General features: G+C 44.5%; 1 protein-coding gene across 3 annotated transcripts in view; it reads left to right on the top strand.

The window, feature by feature from the left end:
* The window catches only part of SHB (SH2 domain containing adaptor protein B), a 148,004-nt gene that overhangs the window by 80,699 nt on the left and 47,761 nt on the right, over positions 1 to 19,544 (top strand). For all 3 annotated transcript variants that reach the window (XR_007772998.1, XM_050943142.1, XM_050943141.1), the window contains one exon: positions 10,434 to 10,649. Coding sequence is in view for 2 of the 3 variants with exons in the window: in XM_050943142.1 (XP_050799099.1) it covers positions 10,434 to 10,649 (216 nt within the window). In the remaining variant the exon portion in view is untranslated. The remainder of the gene's footprint in view (positions 1 to 10,433; positions 10,650 to 19,544) is intronic.

Below are 19,544 nucleotides of genomic sequence, written 5' to 3'. Positions count from 1 at the left end.
AAAGCTTGTCTCTTTCACCAGCGGAAGTTGGTCCAATAAAAGGTATCACCTCACCCACCTTGTCCCTCTAATATCTGGGGACCAACACAGCTCTGGAAATATGGAGACAGACTGGGGCACCTACAATGCAAAGGGAGTGAGATGCGTCTATGTCTCCTCAACAGGGGATTCATTGCCCCATGTATGTCGGGGTCCCTAGCAGGTTTAAACTGCCACGGCAGACATTCCCCACTCCTCCCACCACCACCTCCAGTTTAGAAATGTGCCATGGCTGGAGTCTGGTGCACTCCAGCAGCAGAGGTGAAAGTAAGTGCCAGACTGGACCAGCTTCTCCAGTGGTGATTTAAAGGGTCAGGGGCTCCAGCTGCTGCGGGGAGCCCCAGGGCCTTTAAATTGCTGCTGGAGCCCTGCTGCCGCTACCCCAGCGGTGCCAGGGCCACACCCCGCTCAGGACTCCGGTGTACTGATAAGTCCTTTAGGTTACTTTCACCCCTGTCCAGCACTCCCCTGGAGTCAGCTGTCAGCCTGGTACAGCTGGACCCAGACAGTCAGGGAGGCAGAACTGGCCCTCTGGCAGTCTGCCCCCCTGCTTTTTCCCCATGACAATCTTGGCCCTGGGGAGAATTCTGGATGTAAAATTCCAGGGCATTCTTTACCCTGAAGTCTAGCCACTTGCACTCATGGTTTGGTGATTGTTTACATATATTTTAATTTGCCGTGTTACCCTTCCCAACATTTGGCATTTGAAGCTAAACCCTCAGGGGTCTTTCCTCCCCACGCAGTGTGTGGGCCAGCTGTTCTTGTTTATAAGAGTGATGTACAGGCACTGAAGGTAGAATAGAGTCCAATAGGCTCTGCAGCCCCAATGCCACACCCCTTGTACAGACTGACCCTTTCCTTGCTGTGGAGGTAACACAGCTTTGCCTGAAGTATCTTGTCTTTTTTTTTGGAATGATTGCTGCAAAATAAATACATGGAAAGGGGGAACAATTTTACCTTGCAAACTCTTTGATGGAGCTATTCGCCTCTCTCTTAAATAGACATTTAGTGTATTGTAATGTAATGTGTGTGGTGAAGCTTTCATTGAGGAGTGCTTGGCTGATCAGCTAACATTCTGGAGCGCTTGCCAGTCTGGTGCTGTGCTCTGATGAAAGCATTTGCTTGAGGAAATAGAAGCATCTCAAACCAATACATTGGTCGTGCCACCTAAGGAGGCTGCAGACTAAGTGTCTGCTTAACAGTCCAGAGGCTCCCACCCTCCCTCTGGCAGGGCCTGCTGGGCAGTGTAAGTCAGGTAGAGTTGGAGGGAGGGTTCCACCCCTGGGCTCTTCCCTCTTTTCACCCAAACTGGAAAAGAGCCATGCAAAGCCTTTAGCTAACCTGCACAGCACCAGCGGGCTGACATGTGTCCCGAGCTGGCTGAAAGGCTGTAATGTCAGCACACACGAGGGGCAGGGATGGAGCAGAGAGCGGCCTTTGTCATAGCCCAATAGGTCTCTGAGCAGCTCTGTTTGAGCTGGAGAATGTTTATAACAGGCTGAGCGGATTGCTGCTGCTGCCAATCACCATGGTATCTAAGCCCCTTGCATGTAAAATTGGGAGCAAAGCAAAGTCCCTAGTGGACTCCATGGAGTGTCTGGCACTTCTCCCTTTTGCAGTAAAACTTTGCTTGGGATGTGGGGCTTTCTTTCAATTGTATTTGATTGTATTGAGCTTTTTGAGTTGACTTGTTCTGAGGGCTAAGTTGGCTGGGTTTTTTAGGCAGAAGGAGAGCCCATGTAACTCTGTGCTTTTCCTAGTTTGGAAAGGCCTTTATGAAGAGGAAAGATCTGCCATGTTTCCTAGAGGAAGCCAGAATCGTAGAAAATCAGGGTTGGAAGGGACCTCAGGAGATCATCTAGTCCAACCCCCTGCTCAAAGCGGGACCAACTCCAATTAAATCATCCCAGCCAGGGCTTTGTCAAGCCTGACCTTAAAAACCTCCAAGGAAGGAGATTCCACCACCTCCCTAGGTAACCTATTCCAGTGCTTCACCACCTTCCTAGTGAAAAAGTTTTTCCTAATATCCATCCTAGACCTTCTCCAGTGCAACTTGAGACCATTACTCCTTGTTCTGTCATCTGATACCACTGTGGAAGCAGAGAAAAGGATAAAGGGAATTTGAACAGAGACATCTTAGTCTCCAGGAATAGAACAAGAGTCAGGCTAACAAAGTTAGGCTAACACTAAGCTCTAATAATGCGAGATTTCAGGCAGGGCCTGGGCAAGTAGAAAATGAGTGGAACAAAAAACTGTAAGATGCTGTGTTTTGACCTTGTGTAGATAAGAATGGAATACAGACAGCAAGAACTGCTGGGAAAAGCAAGATATCAGAAGGAATATGTATAAAGATGCAGTTGTTGATCATTATTGTCTGTAACAAAAGGTGTAAATGCTTGCCCTAATTGTTTATCTAATGGAGACCTGCCTAGGAAGGGGAACCACTGCCCATGTGTACTCTCCCGTGCATATTGCAATTGTTCATAATAAAGCTGCCTCTGGCTTATTGCTTCAAACTCAGAATGAGGACATTGTTTTCTTCCACACCCCTAATCATTTTTGTTGTCCTCCGCTGGACTCTTTCCAATTTATCCATATCCTTCTTGTAGTCTGGGGCCTGGACACAGTACTCCAAATGAGGCCTCACCAATGCCAAAAAGAGGAGACTGATCACATCCCTCAATCTGCTGGCAGTGCTCCAACTTATACAGTCCAAAATGCTGTTAGTCTTTTTTGGCAACAAGGGCACACTGTTGACTGATATCCAGCTTCTCATCCACTGTAACCCCTAGGTCCTTTTCTGCAGAACTGCTTCCTAGCCATTCGGTCCCTAGTCTGTAACAGTGAATGGGATTCTTCCATCCTAAGTGCAGGACTCTGCACTTGTCCTTGTTGAATCTCATCAGATTTCTTTTGGCCCAATCCTCTAATTTGTCTTGGTTCTGCTGTATCCTATCCCTACCCTCCAGCGTATCTACCACTCCTCCCAGTTTAGTGTCATCTGCAAACTTCCTGAGAGTGCAGTCCACGCCATCCTCCAGATCATTAATGAAGATATCGAACAAAACCGGCCCCAGGACCGACCCTTGGGGCACTCCGCTTGAAACCGGCTGTCAATGACATGGAGCCATTGATCACTACCCGTTGATCCTGATGATCTAGCCAGCTTTCTATCCACCTTTATCCTCTGAAAGCTTGTTCTGTTCTGGGATCGTCTTGGCTGAGAATGCTTTTTGTCCCCAGCTCTTCCACACTTTGCTCGGGGTTGTAGGATTTGCATGGGCCCAGAAGAGAGCAGCTGCCTCAGTGATTCAGAGTTCTGAATTTGGTCTTTGGTGCAGCTCTTTGGTTGATGGTGCTGTTGTGGCTGTATCTCACTGTGGGGCTGGCCGCCTGCTAATGCTGTTTGGTAACAAGTGCTTGGCTGTTCTTGTATGTTCCCCATTAGTCAGCTGTGGCAAGGCACCTAACTACTTGTTGTTGCCCCGCCCCCATTGGGTATGTGTCCATTCCCTTCTCGTCACACCCCACCCTCCAACCCCGCTCTCCTTTGGGGCATTCAGGGTAGCCTGAGACCCCTCAAGGTGATGTCAGAATGCTGTCAATGTCTGTTGTGACCAATGGGAGTAACATTGAAGCACCGATGTAATAGGCCATTGTGGCATAGGTGCTGTATCATCAGGACACCAACATGTTGTGCATGGAGATATCACTTCAGTCTAAAGGTGACCCAATGTGCATCATGGATCAGACAGTTCGCAGTCCTGGCAGGTCCATCCTTTGATGCAAGCATAGTCCAGATGTGATATTTTTAAGGCATCAAGATGCATTAAAGACACGACAGGATGTTTATTGCATAGTACCACTCAGTGCAGATGCTGGTACTTGGAGAGTAGCACCAGCAGACAGCTGTTCGTCTTTTACCAGTTAAGTGCTGATAAGCATTTCCTTGACTTCAAGGTAACTTTTTATATACTGTGTTCCTCGTACAAATATTTACATAAAATACTGAATTGTTCCTTAATCTGTATTTCATTGTTTTAGAAATATAAAAAAAATTTCCTTGACTTGTGTTTCAATCAGATGTAAACCTGGAATATTTCCAAGGGTTTTAATTAATGTTTTGTAGCAATGTATCAGGCTAGATTGAGCTAGAACTATTTAGTAGTTACGTTATGGAAATATTTGGCTCGTGGATAGAGGAAACAACTTCCCTTCTCCCCCAGCTGGAAACAAATATGTTTGGGATGATCATTTTCAATTTCCAGATCTCTTATTTTCAGTGAGAGATTCCGGAAAAATAGCTTTATCGGCTACTGCATTTACTTTGGAGGAGGAGAAGATGTTCGTCACTTCGTCTTGTTCTCAGAAGGCAATGTGCCGGTCTCCAAAACAAACAACACTTCCCAGTTTTCTTTAGATAATGTTACTTCTGTGTTTGCAGGATTTCTGCTGCTTTCCAAAGATATTCTCTCAAGTAAGAGAGTACCATGGAAATGCTGCAAATACTTAAGTTGTTTAGTAATTTAGGTTACTGAAAAGTTTTTAAGGGGTTGTGCCATATGACTGGAGGATTGCTAATGTAGTTCCTATTTTTAAGAAAGGGAATAAAAGTGATCCGGGTAATTATAGGCCTGTTAGCTTGACGTCTGTAGTATGTAAGGTCTTGAAAAAATTTTTAAGGGAGAAAGTAGTTAAGGACATAGAGGTCAATGGTAATTGGGACGAATTGCAACACGGATTTACTAAAGGTAGATCGTGTCAAACCAATCTGATCTCCTTCTTTGAGAAGGTGACGGATTACTTAGATAAAGGAAATGCGGTAGATATAATTTACCTAGATTTCAGTAAGGCTTTCGACACGGTTCCGCATGGGGAACTGTTAGTTAAATTGGAAAAGATGGGGATGAATATGAAAGTTGTAAGGTGGATAAGGAACTGGTTAAAGGGGAGACTCCAGCGGGTCATATTGAAAGGTGAACTGTCAGGCTGGATGGAGGTCACTAGTGGAGTCCCTCAAGGATCGGTTTTGGGACCGATCTTATTTAACCTTTTTATTACTGACCTTGGCACAAAGAGCGGGAATGTGCTAATAAAGTTTGCGGATGACACAAAGCTGGGGGGTATTGCTAACACGGAGAAGGACAGGGATACTATTCAGGAAGATCTGAACCACCTTGTAAACTGGAGTAATAGAAATAGGATGAAATACAATAGTGAAAAGTGCAAGGTCATGCACTTAGGAATTAATAATAAGAATTTTGGATATATGTTGGGGGCGCATCAGTTGGAAGCGACGGAGGAGGAGAAGGACCTTGGGGTACTGGTTGATAGCAGGATGACTATGAGTCACCAATGTGATACGGCTGTTAAAAAAGCAAATGCGATTTTGGGATGCATCAGGCGGGGTATTTCCTGCAAGGATAAGGAGGTGTTAGTACCGTTATATAAGGCGTTGGTGAGACCCCATCTGGAATACTGTGTGCAGTTCTGGTGTCCCATGTTCAAGAAGGATGAATTCAAACTGGAACAGGTTCAGAGACGGGCTACAAGGATGATCCAAGGAATGGAAAACCTGCCTTATGAAAGGAGACTCAAAGTGCTTGGCTTGTTTAGCCTGGCCAAAAGAAGGCTGCGGGGGGATATGCTTGCTCTATATAAATATATCAGGGGGGTTAACGTTAGGGAGGGAGAGGAATTATTTAAGTTTAGTACTAATGTAGGCACGAGGATGAATGGGTATAAACTGGATATTAGGAAGTTTAGACTTGAAATTAGACGAAGGTTTCTAACCATTAGGGGAGTGAAGTTCTGGAACAGCCTTCCGAGGGAAGTAGTGGGGGCAAAAGACTTTTCTGGCTTTAAGACAAAGCTTGATAAGTATATGGAGGGGATGTTATGATAGGATCGTTAATTTGGGCAATTGATCTTGGATTACCACCAGATAGGTCTGCTCAATGGTCTGCGGGGAGATGTTGGATGGGATGGGAACTGAGTTACTGCAGAGAATTCCTTCTTGGGTGCTGGCTGGTGGGTCTTGCCCACATGCTCAGGGTTTAGCTGATCGCCATATTTGGGGTCGGGAAGGAATTTTCCTCCAGGGCGGATTGGCAGGGGCCCTGGAGGTTTTTCACCTTCCCCTGCAGCGTGGGGCACGGGTCGCTTGCTGGTGGATTCTCTGCAGCTTGAGGTCTTCAAACCAATTTTGAGGATTTCAGTAACTCGGTCCTGGGTTAGGGGTTGTTATAAAATTGGATGGGTGGGGTTCTGTGGCCTGCCTTGTGCAGGAGGTCAGACTAGATGATCATATTGGTCCCTTCTGACCTATGAGTCTATGAGCAATTTAGCGCTAGTGTGACTGGTACAGTGATTATCTGCTTCCCCTTGATAGTCGTAGCTCTCTATATTGTATGCGTGTTTCTTTAGCAGTTGGAAGTCATAAGATTTTAGCTCAGCCTTTGGGTCACTTAATCTGACCCCCCCCCCATTCCCTCCCCCTCCAAAAAAAAAAAAAGTTCTGAATTCTTTTAGCTTGCTAGTCAGCCTCTGAATTTCACACAGGAGACTGAAAACCTGGAGCAAGGCTCTGTTACAACCACTAACTGCAGAAAATAAGAATAGGAGGTAAGTTTTTGTATTCTTCTCATTGTGGTGACTTTCAACCTGCTAGTAGCAAAAGTGACAGTAAATGTCTTCCAAGGAAACTTCAATTCCCTGTACTGCTGTTGAATTTTATTAGCATAATAAGCATAATTCTAGAAAAATGCACTTCAGCATTGAGATCAAAGGATAAAATTAATAAATGAGGAAATCAGGGCATTAAAAATTTGATCTTCAAAGAAAGCAGAAAATAGTCTATATAAAGCTTTAGCAGCCTTTTGTTCAATGCATTCTTGATTGCTCTTGCTTCTTGCTTCTATTTGAATGAAAAGACCCGTGGCCTTTTAATCCTCAAAGCCAGACTTCCAGGAAGTGGAATTAACACACTTTCAGATTCCTTGGTCATTCCAAGAATTATTTTGGCGCTCAGAGCTGTAGCGATTACAGCTTTCATGAAAATCCATAAAAAGTGCCCCAGCACAAATGTTCTGTCTCCTACAAATAGCTGATGCTTAAGTATTCCGGTCCTGGTTGTGCTGTCAGCACACATCACACTGTCACCACTTATGCAGTAGCTTCTCAGTTCAGCCTGCTGCTGACGGGGAAAGTGCATGTGATTTAACTGAGACAAATTACATTCTTGTGTAAATAGTCGTTTGACATGTTAATTAAAGATTGAAATTCAAACAAATTAAAGGGATCTTAATATTTCTCTGTTTGCCTTAGAGCCTGGCTTCACATGGAAAACCTTTCTTCTTCAGGGTTCAGGCACATGTCTGTTTAATGCTCATGTTCTCTGACTAGAAGGCATGAAATAGCAACCTGCCACATCCTTTATTAAAGGTCATTTTTCTATGAATTTGTTGATGCTTTGTAAAAATAACTTGTGATTTAAAACATATGATTGCTGGCTCCTGCCTTTCAAGGGTTCCTGTGGGGTTAATGGTGTCTGCAGCGCAAATGCAGGTACTAATCGTTGTTAGCTCTGAACTCTTGGTTTTAGGAAGATTGTCCTTTGTAATCTTTGAACACAAAACACATTTCACATTTTAGTAAACTGCTAGAGATGCTAAATATGGCTGTGGTTCTGATCCAGCAAGAGTCAGGAGGGTATTAATAGTATATAGCTGGGTGCAACCTATGTGACCTTTGACAGGGAGAGTTTTCTTAATGTAGAATTCCACCTCTGAGAAAATTCTCTTACAAAGACACACTTTCAATATAGGCACTGAAGATTCCCTGTATCTCACTATGTACAAGCACTAATAATGTGGAACGACACTTTTCTCATACACTTAAGATGCTGTAGAAGAACTAGTCAGATAACTGTTTTCTAGGCACTGTTACTGTTACAAAGGTGGGAGTATAGTCTGAAATCCACGGCTGTGAATTATCTGGAGCTGTGTAGTTTAGATGCATTAGCAGGTTTATTTGCATCTTTAATGTATAAGTTAACACTGGAAATGCTTCTGCCCAGCAGTGAAGTTGTTCTGATTATTCATTTTGAAGTATTGGTTTTTAACAATTATCTCTTAATTCATTTTCTTTTTGTATGGAGGAAAACTGGATTATGCAGTTAGGGTGGAGGTGATTGCACGTCTTTGTTGCTCTATTAAAAATAATAACTTTTCTGTAGTGAAATCCAAAATTATGACTGGGCTTTGGAGGATTAAATTTTTGTCGGTAAATGTTGATAAGCATTGATTTCAGCACGCACACACACAAATATTTCCATGAATAACCATTAAAATTTACAGATAGGCAAAGTCAGAAAAACATTACTTGAGCATTTGAGAGTTTGATGTAAGGATATTTATGCTCTCTATTTTGATGCATTGTTAATAACTTGTGTTTTACAATTAGAAAGCTTTAACTTTTTGAATCTCAGCATCCCCTGTCATTAAATAATTGTCTGACAGGCTCTGCCCCCATAATGTTCTGCAGCTGAGAAAAATGCTTTGAAATAAACATCCATTTAAAATAAATTTTTACAGATAATAAATAAAACGGAATTCTGCGACGCCTGGTTGTGATTATTGTGGGTTCATGATAGTGTTTTATGTGTCCATGGATTCCAAGGCCAGAGGGCACCACTGAGATCAGTTAGTCCAGTGGTTCTCAACCAGGGCTCCAGGGTCCCCTGGAGGGCCACGAGCAGGTTTCCGGAGGTTCACCAAGCAGGGCCAGCATTGGACTCGCTGGGGCCCAAGGCAGAAAGCTGAAGCCCTGCTGTGTGGGGCTGAAGCCCGTGGCCCCGAGCCCTGCCATATGTGACTGAAGTTGAAGCCTGAGCAACTTCGCTTTGTTGGGGGCACCTGTGGCATGGGGCCCCAGGCAGTTGCCCTGCTTGCTACCCCCTAATGCCAGTCCTGGCTTTATATGCAGAAAACTAGTTGTTGTGGCACAGGTGGGCGGTGGAGTTTTTATAGCATGTGTGTTGCGGCTGGGGGGCTCAAAGAGAAAGGTTGAGAACCCCTGAGTTAGTCTGGCTTCCTATATAACACAGACCAGAGACCTGCCCCACAATTATTCCCAGAGCTGATCTTCTAGAAAAATATCCCATCTTGATTTACAACTTGCCGGTCATGGAGAATCCACCATCACCGTGGGTAAATTGTTCCAGTGGTTAATTACTCTCACTGTTAAGTCGTCTTCTTGGAGAGGCCAGGTTAACCTTTCCCAAATGAGTAACTCTACAGGGCTCTTCTGTTGTTGCGATGTTTGCTATTTACGATTCCTGCTCAGGGTATTGTGGTCTTTTACCAAATACTCGAGATCGATTTGGTCTAAGTAGGAAAGTGAATGTCAGGCTTTGAACATGATGGCTACTGCTGCTGCACGGGAGCTGGCTCAGCTGCTGTTTCCTAGTTTAAAGAAATACTATTGTAATGCTGCTGCTTAGTAGTCATGCATGTAACTTGTAGACTGTATCTCGGCAGTGTGACCCGGTGGATAGAAACTGGACTGGGTTCTGACCCTGGCTCCACTGCTGTGGGGGGACCTGGGACAAGACACTGTCCTTCCCTGCGCCTCCATTTCCCCAGCTGTAAAATGGAATTAATGATACGTGACCTCCTTTGTAAAGTGCTTGGAGAGCTCCTGATGGAAAGCGCTATGCGGACGCGAGGTATTATAACATCAGGGGTGTGATTCACTACTGTTACTCCAGGTCCATTGCGGTCTTAACTCCCGGATTATACCCTGCTGAAACTGGACTAGCCCAGTAGAGGCCCAGGCCCGTTATTTATATCAGCATTACTATTTTTCTGAGTAGTGTTGGCATGTTTTCTAGTAGTGATCCGACAAATAAAACAGACACATTGGCATCCATCCGACATAGCTGCCTGAATGCCTCTCTTTACATCTTCCTGTGATCATGAAGACCTCTCTCTGTTTCTGTGACTGTATATGGGTGCTGCCATATATGAAAATGACATTGGGAGTAATGATGAACTCTGATACGACCAGACCCATTTGAAGTGCTGCTCATCAAAGTGCTGCATAGTTCCTGTGATCTGGTCGGCACTTATCTCCCCTCCAGTGTTTTTATCATCAGCTGGGCAGTACGAGAAATCATTCATGCGGTGGCTATCTTTACTTCATGCAAAATATTGATGACAGAGACCTGAGTCTGTTTCATGTCAGTTACCTAATAGAGAAGTAAATTTGGAAGCCTTTAAACAGCTTGCTGTCTGCAGCAACATTTTCACCTGTGTTTAATGCTATACAGTTGTTCAATAGATAGGCATCGTCAGTGGTCAGCCTAACACAATTATTTTCTCTCTTTGCTACAGAATTTCAAAGGCAAGAAAGTGTGAAGTCCCAGCAGAAAGGCATTCAGCTCTATGACACACCCTATGAACCAGAAGGCAATGGTGTGGAGTCAGACACTGACAGCTTGGTGAGCCAGCGCTTGCGAGAGAGCAAGCTGCCACAGGATGACGACAGGCCCGCAGATGAATACGATCAGCCCTGGGAGTGGAACAAAGTCACAATCCCAGCCTTGGCAGGTAGGAATCCTGGATCTGGTCCACATCATTGTGTCTCCTGCATGTGCAGCACTCTTGCACAGAGTCAGGAGGGCTCAGTGCCTCAATTTTTTGTCCATTTTAAAGGGCTTTTTAAAGAAAAAGTGAAGTCATTTTGAGATTTTTTTTTCCCTTCCATCAATATAAGAAACAATACACTTGTCAGCATTCCAGCATAGATCTTGCAAAGAAACTCCACGGTGGGTCCAGTCTCTGGTATAATCGTCTCTGATGCTCGAGGTGAATAACCCATTGCACTTATTGCAGTGCTGTGGAACTGCTGAGAAGTAGTGTTCCTTAAGATACACCTCAGATGGCTCCATAAAGCTAGCTACTTAGGTGTACGTGGCAAGTGGAAAAGCTCACACCTTCTCTAATACATTGTATTAAAACAACTTTTCAGTAGTTGTTACAGTGAATAAGTGTGTTCATTTGAGTCAAGCCTGTTGATGTGCACATGAGTAACCTGCATAGCTTGATCTTAAATTCACCCCCTTGCACTATTACGTTAGCCCACCTCAGAACTCACCGTTCGCAAAACCATTGTATCAGACAGTCACTTGTGTATGTCCATCTCCAGTGCTCCAGGCTTGGTGTCCACGTAGAGTCAGTGGTGGTATTCTGCTTCAGACAGGCAAACTGCCTCCGTCTCATTGCTTGCAAGGTGTGGGGTGGGCCAGAATGATGCTTTAATCCGCTATGCTGAGGTCTCTTGAGCCTCTACATCCAAAAGGAAAGGTGGTGGAGGGTTCTGAGTCAGGTAGCAATTAACGCTTGAAGATCTGACTCATTTAAGGAAGCTCTTACTGTTCTGGAATAAAGTGAATTTCAAGCAATTGTTCTGAGCATCGTAATACCAGCTATAGCATTGCTAATTCTCTAGAATAATATATAGCCACAAAACTCCTGTGTTTTCTGTTGAGGTTAAATGGACACAGTGGAGCTGGACTAGGAATTGGGGGGCTGACAAGGTAGTGATTTTTCATGGCCATACCTATTGTGGTGGGAATTATCAAGTGCCTCTGTTACTTATTCATGTGCTTTCTTCACGCGGGCAGGGTACAGTCTTTGAATAAATGCTGCGAGTTTTGTGATGCAGTTTCTTTTTGGGAGAGCTATTGCAAACATGAAGAATTTCTGCTCTTTGCTTTAATCCTGTAATTAGTGCCCATTCTTGAGGCAGAGTGGCTCGCTGAGGACCTGCCATTGGCGCTGGAGCTGAAAGCTCTGAGAAGAGGGGCTTGCCTGCTCGCTGTGTGTGACCACCTCTCCTTTGAGAAGCAGGGTGAAAACAAAACAAGTTACACTTAAAAAAAAACTCTGCTCCCCATAAGTGACTTTTCCTCCAATGGGAAACGCCCCTGCAGAACAGCAACAATATTCTAGTTTAGGGTAGGAGTTGAAATATGCAGTGAGAAAACGATTGTTCTGCTATTTGACCAAGCTAAGAGCAGAATATGGAGCGGGAGGAGGTGATGTTGAGCTAAATTTGTTAATAGTTGCTTTAATGTATGAAAAGAGAGAACCACTTCTCGCACATCTTATGCAGAAACAAATACGATTTTTTTAAAGCAAAGGAGGCGCAAGGAGCATTTGTTCCTTCTTTCTGTGACTGTGTACAATTCGCCACTTGAGTTACGTGATCTTTGCATCAGCCATTTGGAAAGACTGGTTAGCAGATCAAACCCTAGTACGCATACATGCGTCTCCATCTTCTCTTCCTTTCTAGAGGTGAATTTTCTCACTTACCCTCATGGTCATGACCTGTCCCAAAGGTTTTCTAAAATGGAGCTGAAAATGCACCAAGAGACTTAGTGCTTTGCCCTATGGGGCATTTGAAATAGTGGCATCTGGTGTATCTATTTATCTATGGAGGTTTGCATTCAACCTTTCTCTTGTGTGAAACTGTTGCATACGTGTGAATGCAAACTCACATGATCAGGCATTGGTGTTACCAGGGTGCAAGCGTCTCCATTTTTATTTCGTGTTTGAATAACACACCAGTGACCAAGGAAAACTTGATTCAGCTGGGAACAATCCTGAGAGAGGGACGACCAAAGAGTTTTGTGCTTTGGGAAAGCTTTTGAAGTACGTGACAACAGGAGTTCCTTGACGGTACTAAGGCTCCAAAATAAACCTGATCTTTGTAAGGGAATCTTTGCTTTATATGAACTGCTTAGTAAGAATACATTGACGTAGCTTTCCAAATTAATGGCAATATTCTGCCAACGCTCTGGGGTGTAGCTGACCAGGTGTAGCTCCATTAGCTTCAGTTGCACAGTCTGTGACAATAGGTGCTTTCAGGATCTAAACCTATAATTGGCATTCCCTGCAATCTGTGCTATTTCTGTCACGTGAGGCTGCTCAGCAGTACGCTTGGTATGCTGACTCACTCCTTTTTTTGGCATGTTTTTCTTTTGGCAGCTGGGCAGAAGGGTGTTGGGTTTGTGAACAGGCTCTCCAGTCTGTCCGGTAACCTTGACCATCAGTGTAATTCCCTGAATGGCTAGGCGAGTTTAAATTCCCAGGATGCCGTAAAAGATTAGTAGCATTTGGCTTTTGGTGAGTATCAGCCACAGAGAGCAGATCCTAAGGGTCTGATTTTGTTATACCAATTATATTAGACCAGTAAAAATCGGCAGGATCTTATTAAAGGGGGCAAGATAAAGATGCCACATTTATTATGATAACAATTTGATTTGAGTAATAACTAATATCTTAATTCTTATACACACACACACACACACACACACACACACACACACACACAATTATACCTAAAACCTACACACACATTCACATTATACCTAATACCTATACACACATAGTCAAACACACACCCACATTTATCAGGTGTTCTGCAGCTGCTGCATAGTTACCAGTCCTGAAGATAGCTTAAGTTCATGGCTTGATTTTGCAGCTTGGGTTCGTAGCTTGTGGTGGCTAACTGGCCAGGAAAGCCGGGCACAAGGCCGAGCTGGATCTCTGTTGGGCATGCACCGATGTTCTTCCATGTTGGCAGCAGAATGTTACCCAGAGTCTCTCATCTCACCCTTCTTTTTTATAGGCTTTTAGTTTGGATTCAAAGTCTATAGGTCTTGCTGTGTCACGCTGCCTCTGGGTTTAGATTGATCACCCATCAATTGCAGGCGTGACTTTCAGCCTTGAACCTGTCTTTGATCTTCCTTCTGTTGTTCTGTTGTCCTTTTCTTTTTAGGGTGGATGCTTCTTACTTTGTTTAGGGCTGTTGTCTAGGGCCATGGCTACACTAGAGAGTTGCAGCGCTGGTGAGGGGGTTACAGCGCTGCAACTTAGGATGTGGCCACACTTGCAAAGCACGGCCAGCGCTGCAACTCCCTGGTTGCGGCGCTGGCTGTACACCCGGTTGAGCCTCGAGTGTAGGGATTCCAGCGCTGGTGATCCAGCGCTGGTCAGCAAGTGTGGACACCACCAGCGCTTTTATTGACCTCCGGGGTATAAGGAGGTATCCCAGAATTCCTGTCCACAACAAACCGGAAGAAAGGGAGAGTTCGGAGTTCAGCCAAACTGCTTATTTAAAAAACAAACACAGCTCCTGTTTGCTGAGCGAGCGGAGGCAGGCAGGGGAATTACTTTGGAATGTTCACAGATGTTTGCTTGAAGAGAGAAGCAGCACTCTCACACGGCAGAGGGGAGGGGGAAGTCCGTGTTGAGCAGTTGCTTATCTGGTCTGACAGGTATTTAGAAGTACATAATTTGCATTTAGTGAATGAGAGAGGAGTGGGGGAAGGGAGTTAGAACTTTTAAAATGATTGAAGGTAGGCACTGTGTGTCTTCCAGTCCTTAGAACTTGCAAGGCAGGGAGCTGAGAACAATGTCTGTCTTGGGGAAGTTTTTCTGTGACTTAATAGACATTCAGCCTCCAGAGGCTGTTACTTGACTACCATACCTTTCCCTAAAAAGATCATGGCTGCCCCTCTTCCATGTGTAACAGGATGGTGGAAGGGTATGTCAGACATCGTGGAGAAGCACATGGCATGAGCTGTCCTGCGTCATAGCCTAGCGCCACTTGGCTGTCTGGGATTGTCACTGCCAGGTTAGGTGGGCAGATACCACCTTTCTGCCTCTTTGCCGCCTTTCTGTGTTTTGTTGTTTTTTCTATTTGATATGTTTTGTTTTTTTTTCAAGCCTAATGACTGGCTGTAATGTACACCCTCAGTTGTAGTGTACACCCTCGGAAATGTATGTGCATCTGTCTGTCTCGATCACACCCACCCAAACAAGCTGCTCCTACAGTGCGTGCGTTCTTCTGTCGCAGGGAGTGGGGAGGAGAGGAACTACTGTTTTCCCCCTCGTGGGCATGGCTGTTGGAGAGCAAGCTGGGTTGTGTTCTGGTGCGTATGCTGGAATTGAACTGTCAGAACAATTCTACTGGCAGGCTCTAGCCCACGGGTGAGATAAGAGGCGTAAACAGCTCCTGATTTTTTCAGGCTAGATTGTGTGGTGCTGGGGTGGAGTTGAGAATTTTTTAACTTGTCAATAGACTAATTTAGATTAGAATCATTGAGAGCAAATAAATGAGTAGCCAGTGAGTTGCTTGGTTGTTTGTAGTGGCTTCTTCATTATTGCACTTTAAGGAATGTCCTGGACTAGGGCAAGCTTTTTCTTTGGGGCCTGATCAAAAGCCCTTTTGAAATCTCTAGGAGTCTTTCCATTGATGTCAGTGGGTTGTGCCTTAGGCCCTGGTTTCATTGAACTCTACGTTATTTATTATTGGTATTGCAGTAGCACCTTGTGGCTCCCGTAACGGACCCATTTCTGCCAGGCGCTGTATGAACAAAGAACACAAAGATGGTCCCTGCTCCAGGAGCTTACGGTCTCTTTCTACGATAATAACACAGATGAAAATATCGAATGCAACCAACAGGCTTATGTAGAGTCTACCAAATGGTTGGGATTTACAGTGTCTGCATCAGCAGGTCTTTAGTTAGGCGGGACCTAGGTACTGGCTTTGCTTTGCTTATGTTTTAAGCAGGCTGTTGTTCATGCTAGATGATCAGAAGGGTTGTTTCCCCTTGGCCTGATAAAACACTTGCAGGATTTTGTGATGCCAACAGAGTGGCTGGCTTCACGATCCTTGCTGGGATCTGGACTCTCTGCCTGCATTATTGAATGGCAGGTGTACTGGTTTTATTGCACTGTAGGTGAGCGGTGGGCACAGTGGCTGGCTTCACGATCCTTGCTGGGATCTGGACTGTCTGCCTGCATTATTGAATGGCAGGTGTATTGGTTTTATTGCACTGTAGGTGAGCGGTGGGCACATTTCCATAACAGACAGAGTAGGTGCTGCATTGCTCATGAAGAGGTGTTAAAGATTAACTAGGAAAAAAGAGACAGCAAATCAGTGAGTTGTCGTGCAGCTTCCTGACGCTCTAGAGACTCATTGTTCTGCCGTTACTGCTCACAATGTGCACAGGGATAAGAGCCCGTCTAGACACTTCAAAGCACTGCTGCGGGAACGCTTTGAAGCGTGTGTGGTCACACGCGAGCGCAGGGAACGAGCTCTCGCAGGGCTCCTAGTAGTCCACCTCCACAAGGGGAATAGCTCTGAGGGCTCCCAGCGCTCGGAGCCTGTCCACACTAGCGCTTTGAAGCGCCCAAACTTGCCAAGCTCAGGGGGGTGATTTTTCACACCCTTGAGCCAGCAGGTTAGAACTCTATAAAATGTAAGTGGGGACAAGCTCTCAGTTAGTTCCAGGCAGTTACCCAGACATACCCCCTCAGTGAGGGAGTGGCAGGGAGTTGGAGAAATCTTGCCCCACTGAGCTGGTGCGTCAGTTCACCCAATGCGGTCAGCACTCGTGGGGCTTGATCTACTCCTGCTGTTGCAAAAGGTGGGTGGTGTTTGCACCACAGACCCCACCCTTAGGAGTCCGGCTGGGTGGAAAGGGCAGTTCTAATTATCATTTGGGAATCTCTCCTCAGTGCTCCTGGAGAGCCGTGCCTCAGCATATTGCCCAACCACTCCAGCCAGGCCCACACTTGGGTCAGTGCTGGCCTGCTGTGGGCCTCTGGTGGAGAAAGTACTCCAGGTGCTTGGAGCTGCAGCTGCTCCTCTCTTGGCAGACTCGACTCACTGGAGCCCTGTGCCCTGGGTTACACCGGTGGCAGTTAATCCAGGGGTGAGCGAGGACTGGAGTATAGAGGAGTCGGCTGAGCGAGAATCACCAAGGTGACACATTTCCGTGTGTCAGCATTCATTTAGCTAGGAGACTTCGGATGAAGTTCTTCAGGGCAACGCAGGGGCTTAGCAGAGATGAAAACTGAGTAGCAAAATTCCGTGGACATAGATTTTTAAGGCCAAATGGAATTATCCATTCTGACCTTCTGCCTTACCCAAACCGTAGGCAGGGCTGGACATACTCCTCTGCCTGTGTGTTGTGTTGTCTGTGCTAAAGTCCTTTCTAAAGAAAGGAAATGCTATGCTGGTGTGTAGAAATGAGGTGTAAGTGTCAAGTAAATGACAGATACATTTACATAACCAACATTTAAAAACGGGATTCTTTTGGGACATTTATCATTTTCTGTAATACTTGTGCAACACAGTGCACACATTTCTCATTGTGCGTTAAGTTCTCATCATTCCTCACATAGTAGTTTTGATCATTTTCCAACCACAAAGAATAATATCAGTTATTGGGAGCTTCCCACACAATGGTGCTGTTTGTGTCCTGCCCAAACACTGTCTTTCTTTGAGGTCGTATGTGAACTGTTAAAACAGAGACTTCATTGTTTGTCCGACTCTGAGAATGCAGATCAAATACTTACTGTGTGAGTGTACAAACCGCACCACTTCCATGTAAAGTGAGATTACACCTGAGTACACTTGGACAAACTGAAACTTTTTTGAACTCGGAGTACAAAATACCTAGAAATACAGGTTTCAGACTAGCAGCCGTGTTAGTCTGTATCTACAAAAAGAACAGGAGTACTTGTGGCACCTTAGAGACTAACAAATTTATTGGAACATAAGCTTTTGTGGGCTACAGCCCACTTCATTGGATGCATCTTACTACATAGTCTGTGCATCTGATGAAGTGGGCTGTGGCCCATGAAAGCTTATGCTCCAATAAATTTGTTAGTCTCTAAGGTGCCACAAGTACTAGAAAAGACACTATCCTTGGCTTTATTAAAAAATAATCTTGAATTTACATGTGTGTGTCATATGAGACAGTGCTCTTTATATTCTATGCATATAGTATAAGATCAATGATTTATATTTGACCAAAACAGTAAATAGTTGGTCTCCTTAACGTATTACCTTTTCCCCCTCAGGTCTCTCTCAGAATTCATGAGGAGTCTGGTTCTTGAGTAATAATGATGCTTTTAATGCACTCTTTGGTGCTCTCTGATATTGTATTTACTGTTTGAATCTTGATATTTTTTTTTAAAAAACCCCACAGCGTTTTTAAAAACTCCACAGCTTTTGTTTTGCACCAATTATTTCTTTGTTCTGGAATGTGTTAGATTAAGATTAATTTTTAATGTGCTGCATGTGGCTGTAATTAATTCCGTCATTACTATTTTGGGTTTTATGATTTGTCTAAATGTAAATATTTTTTTAAGGGATTACAGCAGTTATCTTTTATGAAGATCCACTAAATTAAAAATATTGCCAGTTTAAAATTACATCCTACAAAAAGAAATGTAATTTAAATGTACTGTGATAGGAACCAACAAAAGATTCAAATCTATCAGCACCTTTACTTCTGAATTAGTGTTCTGAATGGGAGTTCTTTTATTTAGGCGAATGAGATTTCTGTAATTATACTTGTCAGTCGCTGCCACTTGCTGCCTTTAAAATATAGGGTTATGATTATTTATTGCAAGGAAATGTCAGTATTGTCATTGAGCGTAGCTTCAAACTGTTGTCTAACACGGTTTCATTATATTGTACCAGGTTTAATTTCTATGAAGAATAAATATTTATATAGGTGAACTATAAACAGGAGCTCTCAACTGTAACTGTAGGGTTGTCCCATATGGTAACTATTCTGTCCACTACATGGGATAGAGAATCTCCTTCAAGCACTCATTCACAGAGGGTAAGTCCAGAAGCAGCATTGTGATCATCTGCTTAGACTGTCGTTCTTGGGGGCTAGGGCCCATCTTTTTGTTCTGCACTGGTACAGCACCCAGCACTGTTGAGTCCCAGTCCATGTTTGGGACTTCAAGGATCTATGGGTGTATAAATAATACGAATAGGCTGCCCTTCTGCACAACACGGGCCATAGGACTCGCCCGAATGAATTCCTGTTTGAACTAGAGCACTTCCTGAATTACCGAAGCCTGCGCGGTTGTCGAATGGTACTTGGGATTTTGTTTCAAGTTAAGCAGTGGCTAGTTTCCTGAGAGGTAAATAGAGCCTTGCACTGATTAGTACTCAAAGTGCAGGCTTTGGGCCTGATCCAGCTGCTGGTGCACAACTGCCATTGGAGTCCAGGCAGGTCTTGCGGGATCCTCATTTCTAGGCCTCTCTATTTTGACTAATCCTCCAAAAACAAGGTGCAAATGCTCCAGTGGTGTGAACTCAGTAAATGTCGGTCCTTCTTGGTAGGTGGTTTTGATCTGTGGAATAACTGAGATTTGGAAAATTAAAACAAGAACCAGAAGAGATGCAGAGAATTATCACCCACTCCGTTCCTGCTCAAGAAAACATCTGATCCTCTACTGCAAATAGATTTGCACCTGAAATGGTGTGGGCAGAGTCTGCTCTCTAGATTCTCTGATGGGGAAGATGCAATCTACAACTGTCAGAAATCTCTTCCTGTGGCCAGAGATTTGCCAGCCCCAAGGAGTGTCTGGTTGACTGGTGTTTGTGCTGCACTTAGCATCCGA

The sequence above is a fragment of the Gopherus flavomarginatus genome, chromosome 3 (genome assembly GCF_025201925.1).
Source record: "Gopherus flavomarginatus isolate rGopFla2 chromosome 3, rGopFla2.mat.asm, whole genome shotgun sequence".
Taxonomy (NCBI): Eukaryota; Metazoa; Chordata; order Testudines; family Testudinidae; genus Gopherus; species Gopherus flavomarginatus.
Note: the sequence above shows the minus strand (reverse complement) of the source record. Positions and strands in the feature narration are given on the sequence as shown.